The 21728-nt window shown below is 39.0% G+C and overlaps 1 protein-coding gene across 7 annotated transcripts in view; it reads right to left on the reverse strand.

Moving 5' to 3' along the window:
- The window catches only part of DST (dystonin), a 592252-nt gene that overhangs the window by 162724 nt on the left and 407800 nt on the right, over positions 1-21728 (reverse strand). For all 7 annotated transcript variants that reach the window (XM_063442942.1, XM_063442944.1, XM_063442945.1 and 4 more), the window contains 6 exons: positions 20915-21123; positions 19362-19679; positions 15834-16000; positions 5159-5315; positions 4946-5072; positions 1826-1885 (listed from right to left, as the gene is read on the reverse strand). In XM_063442942.1, the coding sequence (XP_063299012.1) occupies positions 1826-1885; positions 4946-5072; positions 5159-5315; positions 15834-16000; positions 19362-19679; positions 20915-21123 (1038 nt within the window). The remainder of the gene's footprint in view (positions 1-1825; positions 1886-4945; positions 5073-5158; positions 5316-15833; positions 16001-19361; positions 19680-20914; positions 21124-21728) is intronic.

Here is a 21728-nt window from a genome sequence, read left to right on the forward strand (position 1 = left end):
TAGGCTTTTGAATAAGGGGTGCCCTCGAAGACACAGAACATGTATGTTTATCTATGCTAGAAACCCTCCTCACTATCAGCTACGGCAGCTTGCCATTAACGTTCCACTCCATATTGCTAGTGATACTATTTTCCCACATTGATACAATCTGTACCATCACAATTGTATCAAAGACTTAACTGCTACGTATACAATTGCCAACACGTAATGAACATTGTTACAGAAATATAGATCTCATTCTGAGACAGGTGATGAGTCCATGAAACTGGCACGCAATTGATATATAAAATAGTGCATTACTAACCTACTGTGACATTCTTAATTTCGTTCAGTTAAGAAGCGCAACAGCCACACAACCGAGCCTCTTAGAACAGAATAGCAGCTCTAGCTACTGGTACTGGAGCTCTATCGGATTTACAAATTCACATTAGTAGCCAAATAAAGTTCTTTATCAAACTGAACACAAAATTATGATCGTGTTTGCTACTTATAACTTTATTAAATTTTAAGAGACAGCTAACGAAGGGTTAACTTTTCTTCTATTTAAACAGCGATCCTTGGCTGCAAATGTATTTCTATTACACTTTTATTCACTAAGTAGCAATCGAAGGATTAATACAAGTCTAACTACCAACAGTGATTTTGGTTGCTATTTTATACTGCACAAACTCTATCAGAAATGCTTGGAAGTGAAGGGTTAACACTAAATTTCACTCTTCTAACGATCCTAGTTGCTACTCCATATCTAAACAACCATAGTGGTTGATTTTAAAATGGTGAAGGTGTTGATATATATCAAAGTGAACATTTTAATCATAAACCATTAATGGTTAAGTTTTCAAATTCTAATTTTTCTTCCACTGATTCTAATATAAATGTTTCTTAACTGGGTACATTTTGCATTTAATCTATGGCTTACACTCCTGTTCTATCTCGTATATAAAATGTGGATGCTCCACAGCTTAAACCATACATCTAGGTACATTTAAAGGCATTTTTCATCTTCCTACCTCAGAACAATTCTCTTCACTATTATACACATTCGGAATTTATGCACTACTTGCTTAAAGGCTCACATTGTTCGATTGACTTGTGTGTCGAGTATAACGCATAAAACAGATGTTAATAAACAGCACCATCTAGTGGGGTATATGAGTAAGTCAAAAGACATAAATTAATTAATAATTTCAAGTCCTTCATAATCATAATTTTGCCACAAGATAGCATCTGCTGTCGTGAGTCACTAACAGTCCAGTGAAAGTCTGTGAACAATTTTCATGTAATGTAAACTTTTTTTGCTTATTAAAGTCTGCATGTATATCAAGGATTTTGCTTACCATTTAGATTTACAAGTAAGCTACTCACACAAAATACATTTTGCTTTTTGAGCACTTTTACAGATTATTGCTCATCTTTTGTGTAAGTAATATGTGTTTTTCGGTCACAGCAGAAATTGAAAACAAAAGCCACTTCCCCACAGTGAGTAATATGTGTCATCCATGAGGTGGGTGATGGTTTCTGCATCCCTTCAGAATAGTCAGAAGACTACAACTTGCACATTATTATTATTATTACAGATGGTTGGCAAATGTTTATAAAACTGGAGTTAACACAAAGCTATCTATTGCTTATTTGGCAACTATGCCCAATGCACTGTTATAGGCAATGTGTGTTTTGAAATCACTTCTATGAAATAATAAATATAATATCTGGCAAATGCCAAATACTGTTCATTTAATATTTGCCAAAGTACACCAATTCCTCTAAGTCTGACTTTCCTGGCTACAATTTACTATATTGAATATTTGATAAAACTAATACTAACCTTTATTTGTTAAATGGTCCTTGACATCTGAAGACACGTTCCCGTTCACTGCATTCCTACCTGCAAAAAATGCACAGGCATTGTGAGTGCATCTACTGTATCGGAAGCAGAACCATAAACATAATTTGGTAGCCAAATCAATTATATGCAAAGTTTAGCTATGGACAATAAACAGAGCTTAGCCAAACAAAGGCACATGATTGTACATTGTCCCCAATCTTGTAGCCAGGTTAGCTTCTGGATGAATACAGGTCGGCTAATAACAACAAACAGAAGAAATGAGCACACTGATAATCGGCAAAATAGTAACAGCTTGCCATTTAGTTAGTCGTCACTTGGGTCTTAAGCAAGCTTTTGCTCACATGCCATTGCAGAGAGAACCTAAGCCACTTCCATATCAGACTGATTCCACACACAAAGATTGTCCGGAACCAAAAAGCCAGCCTGTTCACAACACTGCACAAGTGATACAGCAACCCCAGACAATTTCTGCCTAATTTGGGCTTGTCCATGAGGTGTAGCTGAAACCCCTCTTGCGACTGCGAGTATTGATTCAACAGCTGTATTACCCTGTTAAATTAGGGAGACCCAAATCAAATGTATTGCAGGAAATCAAACAGAAGATATGAAAACACTGAGAACAGATATAAACGCCATTGCTTGTCCTGGAACATTCTTGTGGCTGGGATCAGTCTGATATGCGACTGGTTTAGGTTCTCTCCCGGAATTCCCGGTGGGCTGTGATGGCCATGGGTGAAAGCTGACAGGGGAGATCAAGGGATCACCCTTTAGGGCTGGTGCTGCCTGACCTCCGGCCCATAGAGGGAGCTCTGTGGCTGCTAAGGAGATCAAAGATCTCGCTCACCAGGCTGCACACTCATTCTCAAGAACAGCAGCAGGCTCTGTGCACATTAGGTCCTCCCCCCCTTACTTTTGTTTAGGGCCCCCACCCACCGCTCAGGGGTGGGGGCCAGGGGGGAGGACATTAGGTCCCCCCCCCCAATTTGTATTTAGGGCCCCCACCCACCACTCAGGGGTGGGGACCAGGGGGAGGACATTAGGTCCTCCCCCCCTTACTTTTGTTTAGGGCCCCCACCCACCGCTCAGGGGTGGGGGACAGGGGGAGGACATTAGGTCCTCCCCCCTTACTTTTGTTTAGGGCCCCCACCCACCGCTCAGTGGTGGAGGCCAGGGGGGAGGACATTAGGTCCCCCCCAATTTGTATTTAGGGCCCCCACCCACCGCTCAGTGGTGGAGGCCAGGGGGGAGGACATTAGGTCCCCCCAATTTGTGTTTAGGGCCCCCACCCACCGCTCAGGTCCTCCCCCCAAACACAGGTTACTGGCTATGGGGGGATAATAAACACAGGTTACTGGCTATGGGGGGATAATGTATAATAAACACAGGTTACTGGCTATGGAGGATAATGTATAATAAACACCAAAAAAAAAATGTATGCAACTTCCGAATTAATCTAAATCGTATGCTGTCTAGGAGGTGGGAGGGTCTGGGAGGGAGGGTCTGCTGCTGATTGGCTGGAATGTGTCTGCTGACTGTGAGGTACAGGGTCAAAGTTTACTCAATGATAACGAATAGGGGGCGGACCGAACATCGCATATGTTCGCCATCCATGGCGAACGCGAACACGCTATGTTCGCCGGGAACTATTCGCCAGCGAACCGTTCGGGACATCACTAATTGTGATGCCATCAAATGGAATATAATATTATATAAGAATGATATTATGTTGACTTATTTAGCTTAGTGAAGTAGTTTTCATGTATAGTTCATAAACCTGCAGTCTCACTGCTCAATTTACTGCTATTTAGGAGTTAAATCACTTTTGTTTCTGTTTATGGAGTCCTAGCCACACCTCCCCTGGCTGTGACTGACAGCCTCTATCAGAAGTAACTTTAAAAGCTTGTATCTCCTGCTCTGTAAATTGACCTTTAATTACATACAGAAGGCTCCTGGAGGGTCTAGCAAGCTATTAACAGAGCAGGAGATAAGAAATACTAAAGCATTTGCAATAATGAGAGCGTAAACATTACATGACTCTTTATAGGAAGAGTTTAGGAAGGCTGTGTAAGTTACATGCAGGAAGGTGCTACTACGGCTGCATAAACAAATTGATTTAAAGGATCACTATAGGGTCAGGGACACACACATGTATTCCTGACCCTAGAGTGCAAAACCCACCACTAAGGTGGCTTGCCCCGCCCCCTTAAAAGCATGAAAAACTCTTATTTCCAGTGCCATGCAGGTCCGCCGGCACTGGCCCCGCCCCCTTGGTGGAATCATCAGATTTCCCATAGGAAAAGCATTGGATTGTCAAAAATTGGCATGGGGCAGGGCCAAAAGCCATTGAATCAATGCATCTCTATGAGGAAAATTTTGCGTCCCCATGCAGAGCATGGGGACACTGAATGGCAGAGCTGCCTACTGTGCAACACTGAGCCAGGAAGCACCTCCAGTGGCCACTTGGAGGTGTCCCTAGGGGCGATGTAAACACTGCCTTTTCTCTGAAAAGGCAGTGTTTGCATGAAAATGCCTGAAGGCAATGATTATGCTCACTAGAACAACTACATTAGGCTGTAGTTGTTCTGGTGATTATAGTGTCCCTTTAACTTCTAAATTGCAGAGAACTGAGCAGAGACTGCAGGGGCATGATCTATACACCAAAACTTCTCCATTAAGTCAAAGATGTTTTGGTGACTATAGTGTCCCTTTAAGTTATAAAAGTGTCAATTTCTATTGAAATCTGATTTTTTGTCAAATAAAGAAAAAGAGGACTCACTCTGAGCACTTCAGCAAGCTAAAGTGCTTAAGGGGTCTGCAGCGTCCCTTTAATACTCATATCTTAGATTATGAGCATATTTACATATTTGAATATTAAACTCTAAAAAAATATATGAGAAGTGTTCACTGCAGAAAAAAAAATACCAAAAAATAACAGTGCTTAGCAACTTTCTCCATTAAAACCAATGTATCTATTAATCAATTACTGAATAGCTGAAGCATTTTAAAAATAACTTTCACTTACATTAGTGTCAAAGATTATGTATAAGTGGTCCTTGAAATTAATAAATACATTAAACAGAAACATCTGGAGTGTTTTACCTGACTTTACGGAGTGTCTGGTTTTGGCAGGTGAGGTCACAGCTGTTATAAAATTACACAATACGTTCCCCTTGCTATTCACTTTCTGTACATCAGATGCTTTCTGTGTCCACTCGGATAATAAATTCTAAAGTGAAATAAATATAAAAACAATACAAATATATCAAATCTGACATAGCTAACACATATAGTGACCCAAACCGACAAACGTACCTTAGTCTCAGTCAGATGTTTTGATAATTTTTCTGCACACAGACTTGATGGGGTTGGGGGGATTCTTTCGTTGACTGACAAGAACCACCGTTTCAAAGTCTGCACTAACGCCTTAAATGTATCCATCTGATTCTGGCATGAAGATACATCCTCTTCCCTGAAAGGAACACACATAGTCTATATTGTGGTACAGCATAGCAGGCTGTTAAATCTAATAGTTGTAATATGAAAATACTGAAATTATTTCATGATAAATATAAACATATATTTAAGGAAGGATTTTTTTGTATAAAACATTCAATTTTACAAACACTCTATGACTACAGCCACCAAAACATAAAGAAGTGATTAATCATTCAATTGTTTATTTTTTTGCAATGCAAGGAACACAGCTGAAATGTTCAGCTGGTTAGTAGCACAATTCATTTTGGTGACTTATTTATTTTAATAAACAGTTTGGTATCCCTTCACCTTGGAAGCTAAAATAAATAAAATCATTTGTGGTGTCTGAGCTGCGTAAATTATACAATTTCATTTTATATATTGATATTTTGTTTTGTAGGCCACAAGACTTTAGATATTAAGATTCACTAAGCAATAGTATCAATTTTGACCACATAAAATGGATAGCAGATTTGATTGATTTGATGGGGTTTGAACAAATTCTGCAATATTGACCTATGAACTATTCCATTGTCTTTGTTTTATTTATTAACATGTTATGTATATCAACAGACTGCAATCGCTAATCTACAAATATATAATGAAAAAACGCAATCTAAGGGAACATATAATACATGTATACTTTAACACTGTTCAGAACATGGGAAATCCACAGGAAAAGAAGATATACAATGTTCTTGTAAAGTTAAAAGCAAATGTCTAAATCTTACATGTCTGTAAGATGTGATATCTGACGGTAATATGAGCAACTCCTAAATGTAGACTTGCAAAGGAGACACATATTTAAGTTTAGTTATCTACACCGTTTATCATCTCCGTGTAAAGGGGGCTTCCAGTTTTTAGCAGTTGCCTGAACAACAAAACAAAGTGGAGACAGAGATTTAAGAAACAAAAACACAACATAACTTAAATACCTAACTCCCTTTGGAAAAAAAAAAGATATAAGTTCAGCAGCCAATATCTTATATACTGGCATGTAGGAACAATGTGGCTATAAAGCCCTACATTAGTGTGATTTAACTAGTATACATTAAATAGGATTATTATTATTATGAGCATTAATAGAGTGCCAACATATTCCGCACCACTTAAAAATTATAAGTGGTTAGATTAGACAACTTATTAGACAATAAGTAACTAACATTTTTTAAGAAATCCCCGCTCAGATTTTTGAGTACTTTTTGTTGGCATATCTGTCTTTTATGGTTGTTTTTTAAGACAAGGTCATATCTATTTTTCTATGCTCAAAACAATGTGTGAAAAGTATATATTTTCTTAAATTCTTTATTATTATGTTATTATTTATATTATTATTTTTGTTTTTCACAAAAAAATTAAATTAATAAAAGTGTAAATTAAAATACAATCAGTCAAACATGTGTTAGTGGTTGGTGGTGTACAAAAAGACAAGATCTGGATGATCTAGATAGCTCTGGAAGCGGGATTGTCACTTGGTCCATTTGTCATGGTATCATTGTGGGTAAAAAGGCTGACCATAGACTCAAAGAGGCAGTAAGTGGTCCAGATTATTGTGTGATTTGTGGTGGGGCGTAAGGAGGTGGTAGAGTGATACAGTTAGTGTTGTGTTATAAATGGTATCAAAGGGAAGTGGATTGATGTGTGGGCCTTCTGAGCGAGTGACCCGGATCCTTGGGGTTGTGAGTAAATATTGTGACAGAGCAATGCAGTTGGTTTGCGTTAAACTCGGGGAAACAAGTGAAAGGGGGAGGGTAAAGGGAAGGGTAAGCACTCCCAAGGAGGTGCCGCAAGGGGGTGCCTGATGGTCCGCAGTCTGCACCCATTCCTGGGAAAAGGTGGGGGAGGAGAGAAAAAATAGAAATGGGTAGGGAGAGTCTACGGTGTCCGCTCCTCAATTAAAGAGGAGCTGGGTCTATAAAGGGTAAAACCTAAGAATTGGTTGTGTGAAAAATATTTAATGTTTGTATCAAATCATCTTCAGTCCTATATAGTAACATCTAGGCCAGGCGTCAGCAACTTGTGGCACATGTGCCATGCATGGCAGTTGAGGTGCCTTTGCAAGGCTGCTAGAGCCAAACGGGCTCTGGCCTATCAGGAGTCCCAGTGGAACTTCAGATATCTGCTAATGCAAAAAAGGATATGAGGGACAATCCTCAATGTATACATTGCAGCACTTAGAGCAAGTGATCTCAGACAGGGACGTGTCTTCCGCGAGTTAAACAAGGCATTTGCTTTGGGCAGCACATTGAAGGGGGCGGCAAAAAAATGTCCTGGGGGGCTCAAGAGTTGGCCGGCTGGCCACTTTTGACCCCTCTCCGAGGGAGAATACTCACCTGACCTCTTCCTGCTCAGCTCCCTCCGCGACGCTTAATGAAGCCGGGAGCCGGACTATCACGTCACTCCGGCTCCCAGCATCACTAAGCTGTGCGTGAGGGAGCTGAGAAGGAAGATTAAAGCTCCCTTGCTGCCTAATCAGCCTGTCCACCCCCTGCCTTCCCGCCCAGCAGCCATACTAGACAGATAAGTAATCCACTCCAGCTCTCCCAGGGAGGCTGGGTGGATTTAAAATAAAATGTAAAAAATAATCATTTGTGAGTGTAATGGAACTGCTGGCACCCCGACCGGGTACCTTCCGCTGACTGATGCTCCTAGTGCTTTCTGAGGACTCCAAGCACTCTGCCTGACACCATAACCACTGCAGACCCCACAAACCGCCGCAGCTTGTTTGGGGTCTCGCCATCTCCACCCACTCTGGACCCAAGACCAGGGTCCAGCTTCCAGTAGGTGGACCTCTCCGAATTCCAGAGAGCAGGAACAAGCTCTTAGCAGAGCTCAATGATTATACCCTGGGGAGTGATAATCCCCAGAGTGTAGTTCTCCAATCCCCCAAACATGAGCCGAAACTTCATGAAGGTCCAAGATGATCTCAACTTTTAATGACCACACACTGACTTTTATGCAAGTCCCCATGCAAGGGGACATCCCACAGGGTGGGACACAGTACAACCAATCATTTACAGGAACACCGTAAAACACACCCAGCACAAACATACAATCCCTCCCCTCTGCCTGTGATATAATTACTGAACACAAGGGGTTAATGTAATTTATCACAGGAAAAATACACATATTCAGAATCAGCATACTTTAAATATAAACATAACCAGAAATCAGACAAATCCCTCCAGTACATAAAAAGTTAGGTGGAAGTCCTTTATGACCGACCGCCAGCACATTTTCCTGCCTAAAACAGTTCCATAGATTTGGGCTGTGCAGTCGGTCTATTTTACACAGAAAAATGACTAAGTCCCATTTGAATGCACGAACGGGGCCGTTCGTGCATTTAGCTTAGTATAGCAGTGAATTCAAACTGCCGAACGGGACTTAGTCTCTGCAGCTGCAAATTCAGTGTAGGAGAAGGTAAGGGTCAGCGGTGTTCGTTGACATGTGTAGCCGATTCCAGTTCTATGGATTTGGCTACACATACCGCTGACCTCGTTCGAATGAACAAAGATGGCCGCCGCCACGTGTTGGTTTGTCGAATGGCGGCCACTTCGACTACTTCGGCACTTCGGCTGCATCCGAAGTGCCAATTTAAAGCTGCAGAACTGCTCCAATACCATTTAAAGGGGCAGCAAGTCTTTTAAAATCCAATCTGCTAAAATAGTCTGTAACAGGCAATATCTTCCAGGGGCCATAGTCTTAAAGGGGCATTGTTCCCAAAAGTCACAGTATGTCCCCAGATGGTTCTTAAAGGACCAGCAGCAGCATAATAAAAATCCATTAGCCCAACTAATGTTTGTAAAGGGCCATAGTCATGAGGCAGGAGGCTGGAAATTAGGCTCCTCCAACAGCCAGGGGAAAAGGGCAGCTTGTCACCTAAAAATCCGGTGACAAAGGCATTTCGTCACAGTGAGTATTGGGAGAAATGTGTATGTGTGTATGTGTCTGTAAGCGTGTAAATGTGTGTCTGTAAATGTGTGTGTATCTGTAAGTGAATGTGTGTGAATGTGTGTGTGTGTGTCTATAAGTGAATGTGTGTGTGTGTCTTTAAGTTAATGTGTGTGTGTGTGTCTGTAAGTGTGTGTGTCTATGTGAGTGAATATGTGTGTGTGTGTTGGTCAGTGAGTGTGTATGTGTCGGTCAGGTAGTCCGTCTGTCAGTGAGTGCGTGCGTCTGTCAGTGAGAGTGTGCGTCAGTCAGGGCCGGCGCGTCCATAAGGCGGCACAGGCGGCCGCCTTAGGGCGCACCGGCTCTGGGGGCGCAAAATTCCAGTGACCGGCAGGAGGGAAGTGCTCCCTCCTGCCTGGTCACCTCCTGGATCCCCGGAGGCGTGCGGCTGCAGTTGATTAGGAGGAGGCGGCGAGGAAGCTCTCTGATCTCTCTGACCGGCTCCCTCGCGCGCCTTTTGCTGATGCCACGGGAGCCGGAATATGACGTCATATTCCGGCTCCCGCGGCATCAGAAAACAGCCTGCGAGGGAGCCGGTCAGAGAGATCAGAGAGCTCCCTCGCCGCCTCCTCCTAATCAACTGCAGCCGCACGCCTCCCAGCAGCCCCACTGGACCACCAATGAAAGACCCACGCCAGCACTCCAGGTAGGGAGGCTGGGTGGGAAATTTACATTTAATTTAGATAATTAATTACTGTGTGTGTATGTGTGTGTGCATGTGAGTGTGAGTGCGTGTGTCTGTCAGTGTGTGTGTGTTCGAGTATGTGTCTGTGAGTTTGTGTGTGTCTGTCAGTGTGTGTGTGTGAGTGTGTGTGTGTCTGTCAGTGTGTGTGTGTGTGTGTCTGTCAGTGAGTGTGTGTGTGTGTGTCTGTCAGTGAGTGTGTGTGTGTGTCTGTCAGTGTGTGTGTATGTGTGTCTGTCAGTGTGTGTGTGTTCGAGTATGTGTCTGTGAGTTTGTGTGTGTGAGTATGTATTTTTCTGTGAGCCTGTCTGTATGTATGTATCTGTATGACGGTATGCCTCTGTATGTATGTATGTGTCTGTATGTCTTGTACGTATGTTTCTGTATGTCTCTGTATGCATGTATGTAACTGGATGTATGTTTGTCTCTGAATGTCTGTATATATGTCTCTGTATGCATGTATGTAACTGTATGCCTTTATGTCTCTGTATGCCTGTATGTCTTTGTATGTATGTATGTGTCTGTATGACGGTTTGCCTCTGTATGTGTCTGTATGACGGTATGCCTCTGTATGTATGTATGTGTCTGCATGCCTGTATGTCTCTGTATGTATGTTTCTTTATGCCTGTATGTCTGTATGTATGTGCCTGAATGTCTTTGTATGTATGTTTCTGTATGCCTGTCTGTCTGTATGTATGTGTCTGTATGACGGTATGCCTCTGTATGCATGTATGTCTTTATATGCCTGCATGTCTCTGTATGCATGTATATCTCTGCTTGTATGTCTCTGACTGTATGTGTCTGTATGTCTCTGTATGATTATTTCTGTCTTTGTATGACAGTGTACCTGTATGACTTTGACTGTGTGACTGAAAAATGATGCCTGTGTGCCTGTGCCTTGGGAGGAAAGACACACAGGTGAAGATGCATTTTTTTTTTTTTTAATGAGGGTCGGGGGCGCCAAAATGCATCGTCGCCTGTGTAACTAAAAATCCTAGCACCGGCCCTGGCGTCAGTTAGTGAGAGTGTGGGTCTGTCAGTGTGTGTGTGTATGTCATTGTTTGTCAGTGTATATGAGAGTGTGTGTCTGTCAATGAGTGTATGCGTCTGTCAATGAGTGAGCATCTGTCAGTCAAAGTGCGGCCTTGACAGGAAGGGGTGGGGAAAATTGAAATTAGGGGGGTGCCCGAGCACCGTCCTGCCTAGGGCAGCACAAATCCTAAATATACCACTGATCTCAGATCACTTCCTCCTGGCCAGCCCAGTCCTTATTGGACCCCAGGAAAGCAACCCACACTGCTAGATATGCACAGAGCTGCAGAATAAGTCTACCCCTCATACAGATGATACAAACAGCCCACACAAATACACACACAGTCTCCACAAACACAATATAACTGATAATCCACATATACACACACAACCCCACAAGCAGCCTTTCACATGCAATACCTCAAGCAGCCCCACACATACACACACCACCAAACAGACTATGTGACAAATCAGCCTACATTCGTAGGTATAATACACAATACCACAAACTACTCATGAACATATACAATATAACAGCCCACAAACACAGAAATACAACACTGCCAAACAACTGCAGCAACCATTTATTACACAAGCAGAATACAGCCTACCACTGATCTAGGCTATGATATAAAGGAAGCCAATGCTTATACATTTTGCATTCTCTGAATAAGACAATCTGTATTTTACAGCTGCTGCTTTCTATAACAATAGTGCCATACATACCACTAGTACCATTTATTGTTCTGTATTGTAAATTGTCCACCCACTGCTGCAAAGTGAAATGAAAAACTCATTTTGAGGAAACATTATTACAAAATGGGAAGTGGGAAGAAATGGGAAGTTTACTGAGGATAAGGTATACCAGTTATCACATTGGTTTGTTAGCTGTTGTGGTAACCAGTGAAGCAGGTTAAATCTATTACACACGTATTGCAGAAACAACATCTGTGTGATTCATTAGTTCATCTTGGAGATGGAAAAAGTGGCATAACTTGCAGTGTCTTGTGAAAGTAAATATTTGCTGTGAGTATTACAAACTTCTGTAGAAATACTATTGTCTGCATAAAGTATAGGGCAAGTAGGAAACACCAATGGGAAAAAGTAATCTAAAATGGGAAATATTACTTTAAAGCTACTAATATAATTTAAAATGTGAGAGCAGATAACTAGTTACAAGTTGCTCTCTTGCTGCTTCTCACAACTAAATATGTCTCCAAGTTTCATCTCTCTCTGTCTCAGCTTAATATTAATCCTTATACTTCCGCCCTCCCTCCCTTCTCCCCCCCCCCCCCTCCTTACCCCCCCCCTCACAGAGGTGGCCTGGGGACAGATCTTTTCAGGTCACATAGTTAGAACTTCTATAAAATCTAGTCTGTAAAAGTTTCTTTTCTACAAAAGAAATGCATAAGTTAAAAATATTTCTCACATGAAAAATTCATATATGTACAGTGAAAAATTAAGTATGTACAGTAAAGACTTTAGATTTGTCCAAATTCAAATTCTTCTCACCTGCCATGTAAATAACTTAAGCAAACATCTGGATAGCAACTGGTATTTCAGGTTCTATGCTTTTTATTGAGGAGTTATACATTAAGAGTTTTTTGTTCACAGTGATAGAGGTAAGTTACGTTGCCTGAGGAGTATCCTTTCAACTTACATTCGAAGCATAGCACTAACTATTTGCAGACAATGGAATAAAGATAGAATAGCTCCAGATATAGGAAAAACCTACTCTAATGCTAAAAATGGGTTGAGGAGGTAAAAGAGGGCATAGCGGGAGCAAATAGCAGAAATAAGCCAAACAAACAGAGCCTAAAAAAAGGATCCGAACTTCAAGATTACCTCCGATGTTAGAACATTCTAAGGTAATAGCAAATAATAACTTTATTAGCAACAGAGAATCAGTAACATACAAAACACACCAAGTGCCCCCCAATAAAAAAGTGAGGTGAATTAAATAGTCAAGATCTAGACTACTTAATGCAGTTAAAAAGAATGGGGAGTCACGGGTTAAACTGGGATGTCTAAAGCAAGGCTTAGGTTGCTAAGTGGTAATTGCATGTAATAAGCAACCATAGAAGTCTTGTTTTTAAATCCCTCAACACAATTAATAGATGCACTAGTAACTATAAATAGTAAAGATGGATAAACAGAGGGGCGCAAAGACATAAATAAGAACCCTAGTTTAATTATATATAAAAGGAGGTTCCTAAGAGAGTGTCTGTAATTCTTAATTAGATAACAAAGTGTATATAGTATGTTCAGCCCCCTCAAGGGTAACAAACAGTTATAAATACAGAAACAATTATCACATATGGAAATAGCAGGCACAGAATTATACGTAATGTTAGAAAAGGCAAATCGTGGGAATATAATTAAGGCAACTGCCCACTGTACATCCCTACTGCCAACCAACTATCATAGATCTCCTCCCAGCCTGCTGCTTCGAGGCAGCCCCCCTAATCCAATATAACTGTAAATAACCTAATCTAAGTATTAAAAAAGTAAACACGCATTATAGTACCAGAAACCCCATCCTATGAAGTGAAAAATAAAGTACATCGCGCGTTTCGTCGTTTGAAGTACGCCTTTCTCAAGAGCAAACCACCAACTGAGATGCACTTGCTTATAAAGATAAGTAAAAGAGTCTCAAACGTCAACCACATAATAGGACTTAAAATTTTACTCCCATGTGGTGCTAAATTGAGTCACAGTAGGGGCTGATCCACTAAATGAAAATTATCATGTCAACTTACTGAGTAATAGTACCTAAGGTTTAGCCATCCAAAAAAAACAACCAGTTGCACAGTAAAAAAGTAAAAAAGTAACAGTGGTTTCAAAGAAACAAATCACATAATGTATATAGTGCTTAATGAAGTGACAATAGGTGTAGATCCACTAAATGAAGATTCTCATAAGTCAACTTTCTAAGTAATAGGACCTAATGTTTAACCCCCAACAAACCAAATGCACAGTCAAAAAGTAACACTGGTTCCAAAGAAGCAAATCACATAATGTATATGGTGCTTAATGGAGTCCAACATACATACATGGCATAACGTCCCACTAATTATATCAAGTAGTTAATTTGATGGAGTGTATGGAGAGAACAAAAAGTCCCCCAAAGTAAACAGTAATGACGAAAGAAGGAAAAACTAAATATATGTGGATGGACCAAAGAAGCCATCTATGTACACTTGGCTCCAGCGTCTGAATCCAATGGATAAATAAGGAGAGATAGGGAAACTGATCCAATAAAAGCTATTAGTCCCACATGAATGTTTGGGACCAAAATTAATCTCAGAGAAATGTCATTCATGTGCCTTTACAGGTAAATCCAGATCAAGATTAATCAAATGTAGGAGAGAAAGAAACCCTAAAGACTGCAGTTTTAAGTTTGTGCCCCCTCCCCCCCCCCACTCCTTTCATATTTCTTGTTTGGTAACGGTATTGTGTTTTGGATAATCCTCTTGTGATTCTAGGGCTAGAAAACAAACTCCCTTTTTAAGGATCCCTTTAGGATTATTAGACCCCGATGACTTGGCAGTCTGAAGCTGGGGCTGTAATATAATCTGTTGGTTCCCAGACTCCATATCTGAGGAGTCATAATCATATGTCATATTCTTCTTTGAATTTAATCGGGTTCGACGGGTAAATGGTTTATAGACACTCCCTGTCTGGTAGTCTCTAGAGTCGCAAATAAATTTTGATGTTTCCTAGTCTTTATGGATAGTTGGAACTTATCAAGGTTATGTTTCAATCTAATTTCCAAGTGGCCAAATTTAGGGTCACCCTGGAACTGGTTACCCTTCTCAATTTCTTCGCCTAACTCTAGATTAGTTTTAGTAAGTTTCTCTTTCTCAAATTTACAGATTATCTCCATAAATCTATTAGAACATGCCCCAGCCGCAGACTCCCATTCCTTAACAAACTCAGCAATCTCAGAATATGATATGTGAATATTCCAGACTGCTAGTCCTCTAGGAATCATGTATTTTTTCAAGTAGTTTTCAAGCTTTGAAATTTCCCAGCATATTTTGATTTGTTGTCTATAAAGTTTATTTAGATTAATGAATGACTGATTTATATCCGGGAGCGGTGTTGAGTCTTCAAAATGCTCACTGGAAAAAACACTTTCAGCATCTTTACATCAGACATTAATGTCAGGTTTATTAGATAGAAAGCTTGTCATGGCACTATTTTGAAACTTCGGTAATTAGAGATATAGTATTCTGGTCACCAACCCTGGTATTGAAACCTGAAAACAAATTAGAATAAAGACAGAATAGTTCCAGATGTAGGAAAAACCTATTCTGATGCTAAAAATGGGTTGATGAGGTCAAATACTATTATATATAATACTATAATACTTTTATATAAAAGTATTATAATACTTTTATATTAGATAGTGTATGGTTTTAGTTATAGTCTTTACAAAGTGCCTGTGTCTTGACCATTCTACTTTGCCTAGCTAGAAATTTAGGCACTGAATAATTTTTTTGGGATACGCTTTTATAAATGATTTGATAGTCTTAAATAATATATATTAAATAATAAATAAATATCAATATAAAAAACATAAGAAAAAACCAAAATATTGTAAAAAAAAAATGTAAAATCATCTTAGAAGTGCATCCAAAAATATTAAAGAATTTGAAAAGCTTATACAAAGACAACAAATTGACGCCATAATGTTGTTTGAACCAACTATTTTAAGTGGAAAGGAAACCACAAGCCACATGGATAGTATAATTGCTCATTGTTGGTTTGTATGTATAAATATGGTGATGAATATGTAATTTAATTGCTGTACCCATCAAACGCATTATTAAAAAGAGTGCTTACTTTGCCTTAATAGTTTCTTCAAGATCTTTAAACTTTCTCAACATGGAGTTTACTTTCTCCAAAGCCAGTGCCTTGTCTCCAGGTAGGCCATGCACACATAATTCATCAACAATTTTCTGTAATTGTTCCAAACTTTGCTTCTGCTCTGTTAATTCTGTGCTTGTTTCCTGTTATTTTCCAAAAATAAGAACACATATATTATTCATTAATTATTGATTATTTGTTAAACTTGGGTAGAAGTACTAGAAGACAATATTAAACATTTGTAAATTGGCAAACAACCATATTATTAAAATTGATAACTGATAACCAGGGCTGCACGGCCAGCTAATTTTAAGTGCACAGTGTAAGAGGCAATGCACACACTAGGGGAATATTCGCATCGGGATGCTCCAAACCAGGAGGGCCAACTCCCAAACAATCCAACTGGAACAAAAATGTACAGGATAATACCGGAACATTGTCTTTTCTTCTGAACTCAAGACAAAAGGCTACCTGTTATTAAGAATTATTGGGTGTGCCCAGGCGAATGTTTTTGTTTCAGCTAATTTTAAGTGGTGACATAAGATAACAATATTTAAAACTAAACAACAAAATAAAAAACATGTGTCTTTCCTCACAGACACAAACACAAGTGGAACCAACCTATATCGTATAGTACAAGAACAGTCAGAAAACTTTCCAAGTATATTTTAATACTATTTTTATTTAGTATGTAGTTAGTATGTAGTTATTTAGTATGTCGTTATGTAGTATTTAGTATGTAGTTATTTTTATGTTTGTATTTAACTTGAAAGTTCATTGCAGACCCAAAAGTTGTCATTTTCCTTCATGCACAAGGTTTCTGTTCAAGAAGAATTTCCACTTCTCTAGAATTTACACCATTGAAATCATCTATAATGTTTGTTAACCCTTACTTTTTGTGATTCTCCATTTAAAAAAAAAAAATCATATTAAAGATTTAACACATGACATAATAATCCAGTTCAGACAAGGCAAAGTCAGGGTAAACATTGCAAAAGAAGAGGAGAAATAGAAGCCTTATTTAATTTCTTCTCTTCTCTGCATGCTTTGCCTAGTCTTACTGCCAAGTGTAAACGACAGAGCTTTTATCAATGATTGATAGGAACCTTAGATGAAGGCAACCCATTTTAGGATAAAGAGCTGTGGCTTTCAATATTTTATTTTATTGTTAACACCGCACAATACATATTTTTTTGAATATAGTAATAAGCAAACATAATATTAAAAATCCTAGAAAGTGACGATCCCCCTCTAACTACTGGAGTTTATAGAGACAGGTCACTATAACTCATCGTATGTAATGTGCCTAAATTACATACAGTTGTAGTCAAAATTATTCAACCCCCTTTGAAAATCAGGTTTATTGTCAAAATGTACAGCCTTTCAGCTGTTTGCAATGAACAAATCAAACAAAAGCAATTGAAATAGCTTAACTAATATATGCTTCAAGTGATTTCCCCAAATTCAACTGAAAATGCAAACTATAATAACTTCTACAGTCTCAAAATTATTGAATCCTCTGAATAGAATCCTTCACAACAGCATAAATAAGCAAAACAGATGTTGCCTCAAGCACACCTGATACAACTAATCAAGGGATTCATAACTGAAAAATTTGAACTGGTTAGGGGTTTGTTGAGTGTCATGTTTAACTGCATGTCAGAAATTTGGTCAAAAGAATGGTCTGCAATGTTATGAGAAGGGATAATCGTCCTTAAAGGGACACTATAGTCACCTGAACAACTTTAGCTTAATGGAGCAGTTTTGGTGTATAGAACATGCCACTGCAGCCTCACTGCTCAATCCTCTGCCATTTAGGAGTTAATTCCCTTTGTTTATGAACCCTAGTCACACCTCCCTGCATGTGACTTGCACAGCCTTCCATAAACACTTCCTGTAAAGAGAGCCCTATTTAGGCTTTCTTTATTGCAAGTTCTGTTTAATTAAGATTTTCTTATCCCCTGCTATGTTAATAGCTTGCTAGACCCTGCAAGAGCCTCCTGTATGTGATTAAAGTTCAATTTAGAGATTGAGATACAATTATTTAAGGTAAATTACATCTGTTTAAAAGTGAAACCAGTTTTGTTTTTCATGCAGGCCCTGTCACTCATTGCCAGGGGAGGCGTGGCTAGGGCTGCATAAACAGAAACAAAGTGATTTAACTCCTAAATGACAGTGAATCGAGCAGTGAAATTGCAGGGGAATGATCTATACACTAAAATTTCTTTATTTAGCTAAAGTAATTTAGGTGACTATAGTGTTCCTTTAACAAACAGGATACAAAAAGATAGCGAAGGCTGAATGTTCCTAGATACAAGGTTGGAAGCATAGTTCGCAAGTCCAAAGTTGAGGGAACAGTGGTTACACTACCTGGATGAGGCAGAAAAAGGAAGATATCAATAGCTGCAACCAGATTTCTAAGAAGGTAGGTTCTGAAAAACCATTGAGTGACTGCAAAAGACCTGCAGCAAGACTTGGTAGAAACAGGTTTTAGTGAGTACAGTAAGACGCATATTAAATGCAGAAGGTTTCAATTCCAGAACTCCAAGACGTACATCACTACTGACCCAAGAGCACAAGAAAAGTTGTCCCCAATATGCTCAAAATCATATAAATAAGTCACAGAAGTTTTGAGATTCTGCTCTGTGGAGTGATGAAACAAAACTGGAACTTTTCGGCACAATGGATAAGTGGTATGTATGGAAGAAGAATGAAGCATATGCTGAAAAGAACACTGCCTACAGTTAAGCATGGTGATGGCTCGGTAAACTATGGGGCTGCTTTGCCCTCTCTGGCACTGGAAACCTACAGCGTGTGGAAGGTAAGATGAATGAATGACGAATCAGGAAATCCCAGGAAAAAACGTTGTCTGTGAGGATGGTAAAGCTTGGGCATCATTGGACCTTCCTACAAGACAATGATCCCAAGCATACCTTAAATTCCACTAAGACTTGGTGGCAGATAAAGTCCTGGACATTTCTACAGTGGCCATCTCAGTCACCTGACTTGAACCCCATAGATAATAACTGGTGGGATTTGAAAAAGGTGGTTGCAGCATGCAAACCCAAGAATATTACTGAACTGGAGGCCATTGCCCATGAGAAATGGGCTAAGAGTAATCACGAATGTTGCCAGAAGCTGGTGTCTGGCTACACATCTCATTTGTAGAAGGTCTTAACAGCAAAGGGTGCTCTGCTTAATACTAATGATGCTTGCCGTGAAGGGTTTGAATTATTTGGAGACAGGAGAAGTCATTATAAGTTGCATTTTCAGTTGAATTTGGGGAAACCACTTGAGCTGTGTGTTAAGCTACTGCATTTTTGATGTGCTCATTGCAAACAGCGGAAACTCTGTAAACTTAAAAACAAATCTGATTTTCAGTGGAGGTTGAATCATTTTAATTACAACTGTACAATCCTTCAAAACAATAAAAAGTACTGAAACATATGTATAGGATGTATAGGATCATAACAAGTATGTATAGGATGTCTACATCAATAGTACCTGCATTAACTGAGAAAGTTCTGCCACATCCTTGCCAGGACCATCTGTGTCCTTTAAATCTTGGACCTTCTTGTCTAGGAAAGATTGCACCTTTTCAGAAAGATTTTCATATGCTTCCACTTTAGTCTTCAGTCCTTTCATTAACTCAATGCGCTCTTTGGTATTCTCTCCAGCTTTAGAGAAGCGCTGAGACAGCTTGCTCATTTTTGCTTGTAAGGAGGATGCTGTAGACTTATCTGCTGTTTCCATGAATGTATTCACTTTTTCATTCATTGTGTTGATGCTGCTCTGACGGTTTGAGATGTCCTGTTCTAACATCTTCAAAGAGGAAATAAAAAATGGTAAATTGTTTAACTTGTAGCATATTAACCAAAATTACAATACCAAGTCTAAATATGTGTTTTATATAATGGACTGAATACAAAACCTTAATTTCTCTTCCTTCAGCTACATATAAAAGTGGGAAAGGGCAAATCTTTACATGGTGAATCAAACTTTGAGTAAGTATTTAAATGTGTCCATATTTTGGTCATTTGCACCTATTACATTCTTGTTTCATATTTATCTTTAGACTAATTTTAGGATCATTTTTGAAACTTGTATACCTTAATATTATGACACTAGGTGCACATAAAGATGTTGAGTATTTTAACATGACAGTGAATACTCTAAAGACTACATTTGTAATTTACCTTATAAAATACAATACAAACAATAAGAGCACACAATTCATACGCAATGCTGCACTACTGATGCCATTTATATTATGATACAAGAAACAATGCTAAAATGATAGAAATTACTGTACCCCTGGCCCCAAACTCTTGTAGAAAATCAAATGTATTAACCCTATCATGACTGAATATTTTAGACACTTTCATGATATAAAAGTTTACTGTACACATATTTATGAAGAAGTGACATAATTTAATTGTTTTTCTTTTCTTTCATACAAGCACACATACAAATAAGTAACGGCTTGGAGAAAAATACAATAATAAATACAATTAATTAATTTTGTTGTGACAAAAGTATTAGATAATGTGACAACCATTTTTAATTCTCTTGATATGTGATGTAATTGCTATTTTTATAGTATATATATATATAGTACTACATATATATATATATACACACACAACAGTCTTGTAGCTTGTTGATTGTGTGGCTTGCTGTAGACTACAAAGTAAACATATAAATCATTGAAATACAATAACTGTTAATGTTGAAATAAAACCTGACTGTCTTCCCCTACTTGTGCAAGGAAAAGTTCCCATCCACTCTTTGCTCTGCATAAAAGGCTAACTCAGATCAGATAGACAAAAGGCTACATAAAGCTCTTTGTTTGACAAACAGCCCGATTAATGAGTTCTATATATTGTACTGCATTACATCATTAGATTAAGGTCCAGAACATGCCTCCAACAGATACTAAACTATGTCTTAGAAAGGTGGGACAGTATTGGTGATATGATCCAGCCTCTGGCTCAAGGAGATCAATAAGAGGATACTATTATATATTTTTTATAATTTATGATAGTCCATATACTTACATTATTTTTAGAAATGATGTCCTGAATAGCAGATGAATTAAGAGGCACTTTCTGCTGCTTTTCCAAATCATTTTCAACTCCTTCCATCCAGTTCAGCATTTCATTTAAACCGTCCTGAACACTAAGTGAGCGAGTCAGGGTCACCTGGATCTTCCCATTCCACTCATTCAATGACTCTGACAACGTATTGTACCTTCCCACGATCTCATCTGAAATGAAACAATGTTACTAAAACATTTAACCATGCAACGTTACTCTTTTAAAGGAGACCATAAACCCATAAATCACATAGCCATCTCAACTATATGAACTGAACTAATGCTGGCTTAAACAATCTGACATCATTATCCATGCAAAGGGATTTTTTGCCTTTTGGCCTGTAACACGAAACTGTTATCAAAGCAATACCAATACTAATTTTATAAACTTTTCTTTTCCTAGCAACCCACCCTATGTCAGAAAACATTATTATCTTAAAACTGGACCTAAACATAGCTTAGTCATTCATTCTCTCTTTTTTTGAGATGTAATGTCTTTATGAAACCGTGTTGTGTGTCTTTTTTATTTCTGATTACTGATGGGGTGCTAGGAAACAGAACTTTTCTGCACACTCCACTATTAAATAAACACAAAAAGAATTCAGCGCTAGTAATCACAAAATGAGTCAAGGTAGGCAGCAACCCAAATGAAGGAAAACCCCTCGGATCCTTCGGTGGATAGATACAAAAAGATATGGAAGGGCTGCGCCAAATAAGGGTAGATAGTCCAGTAAAGTATTGCTAGGGTGCCAATAGATGGTCTAGGATACTTGATA

This window comes from Pelobates fuscus, chromosome 2, assembly GCF_036172605.1.
Source record: "Pelobates fuscus isolate aPelFus1 chromosome 2, aPelFus1.pri, whole genome shotgun sequence".
NCBI classification, from domain to species: domain Eukaryota; kingdom Metazoa; phylum Chordata; class Amphibia; order Anura; family Pelobatidae; genus Pelobates; species Pelobates fuscus.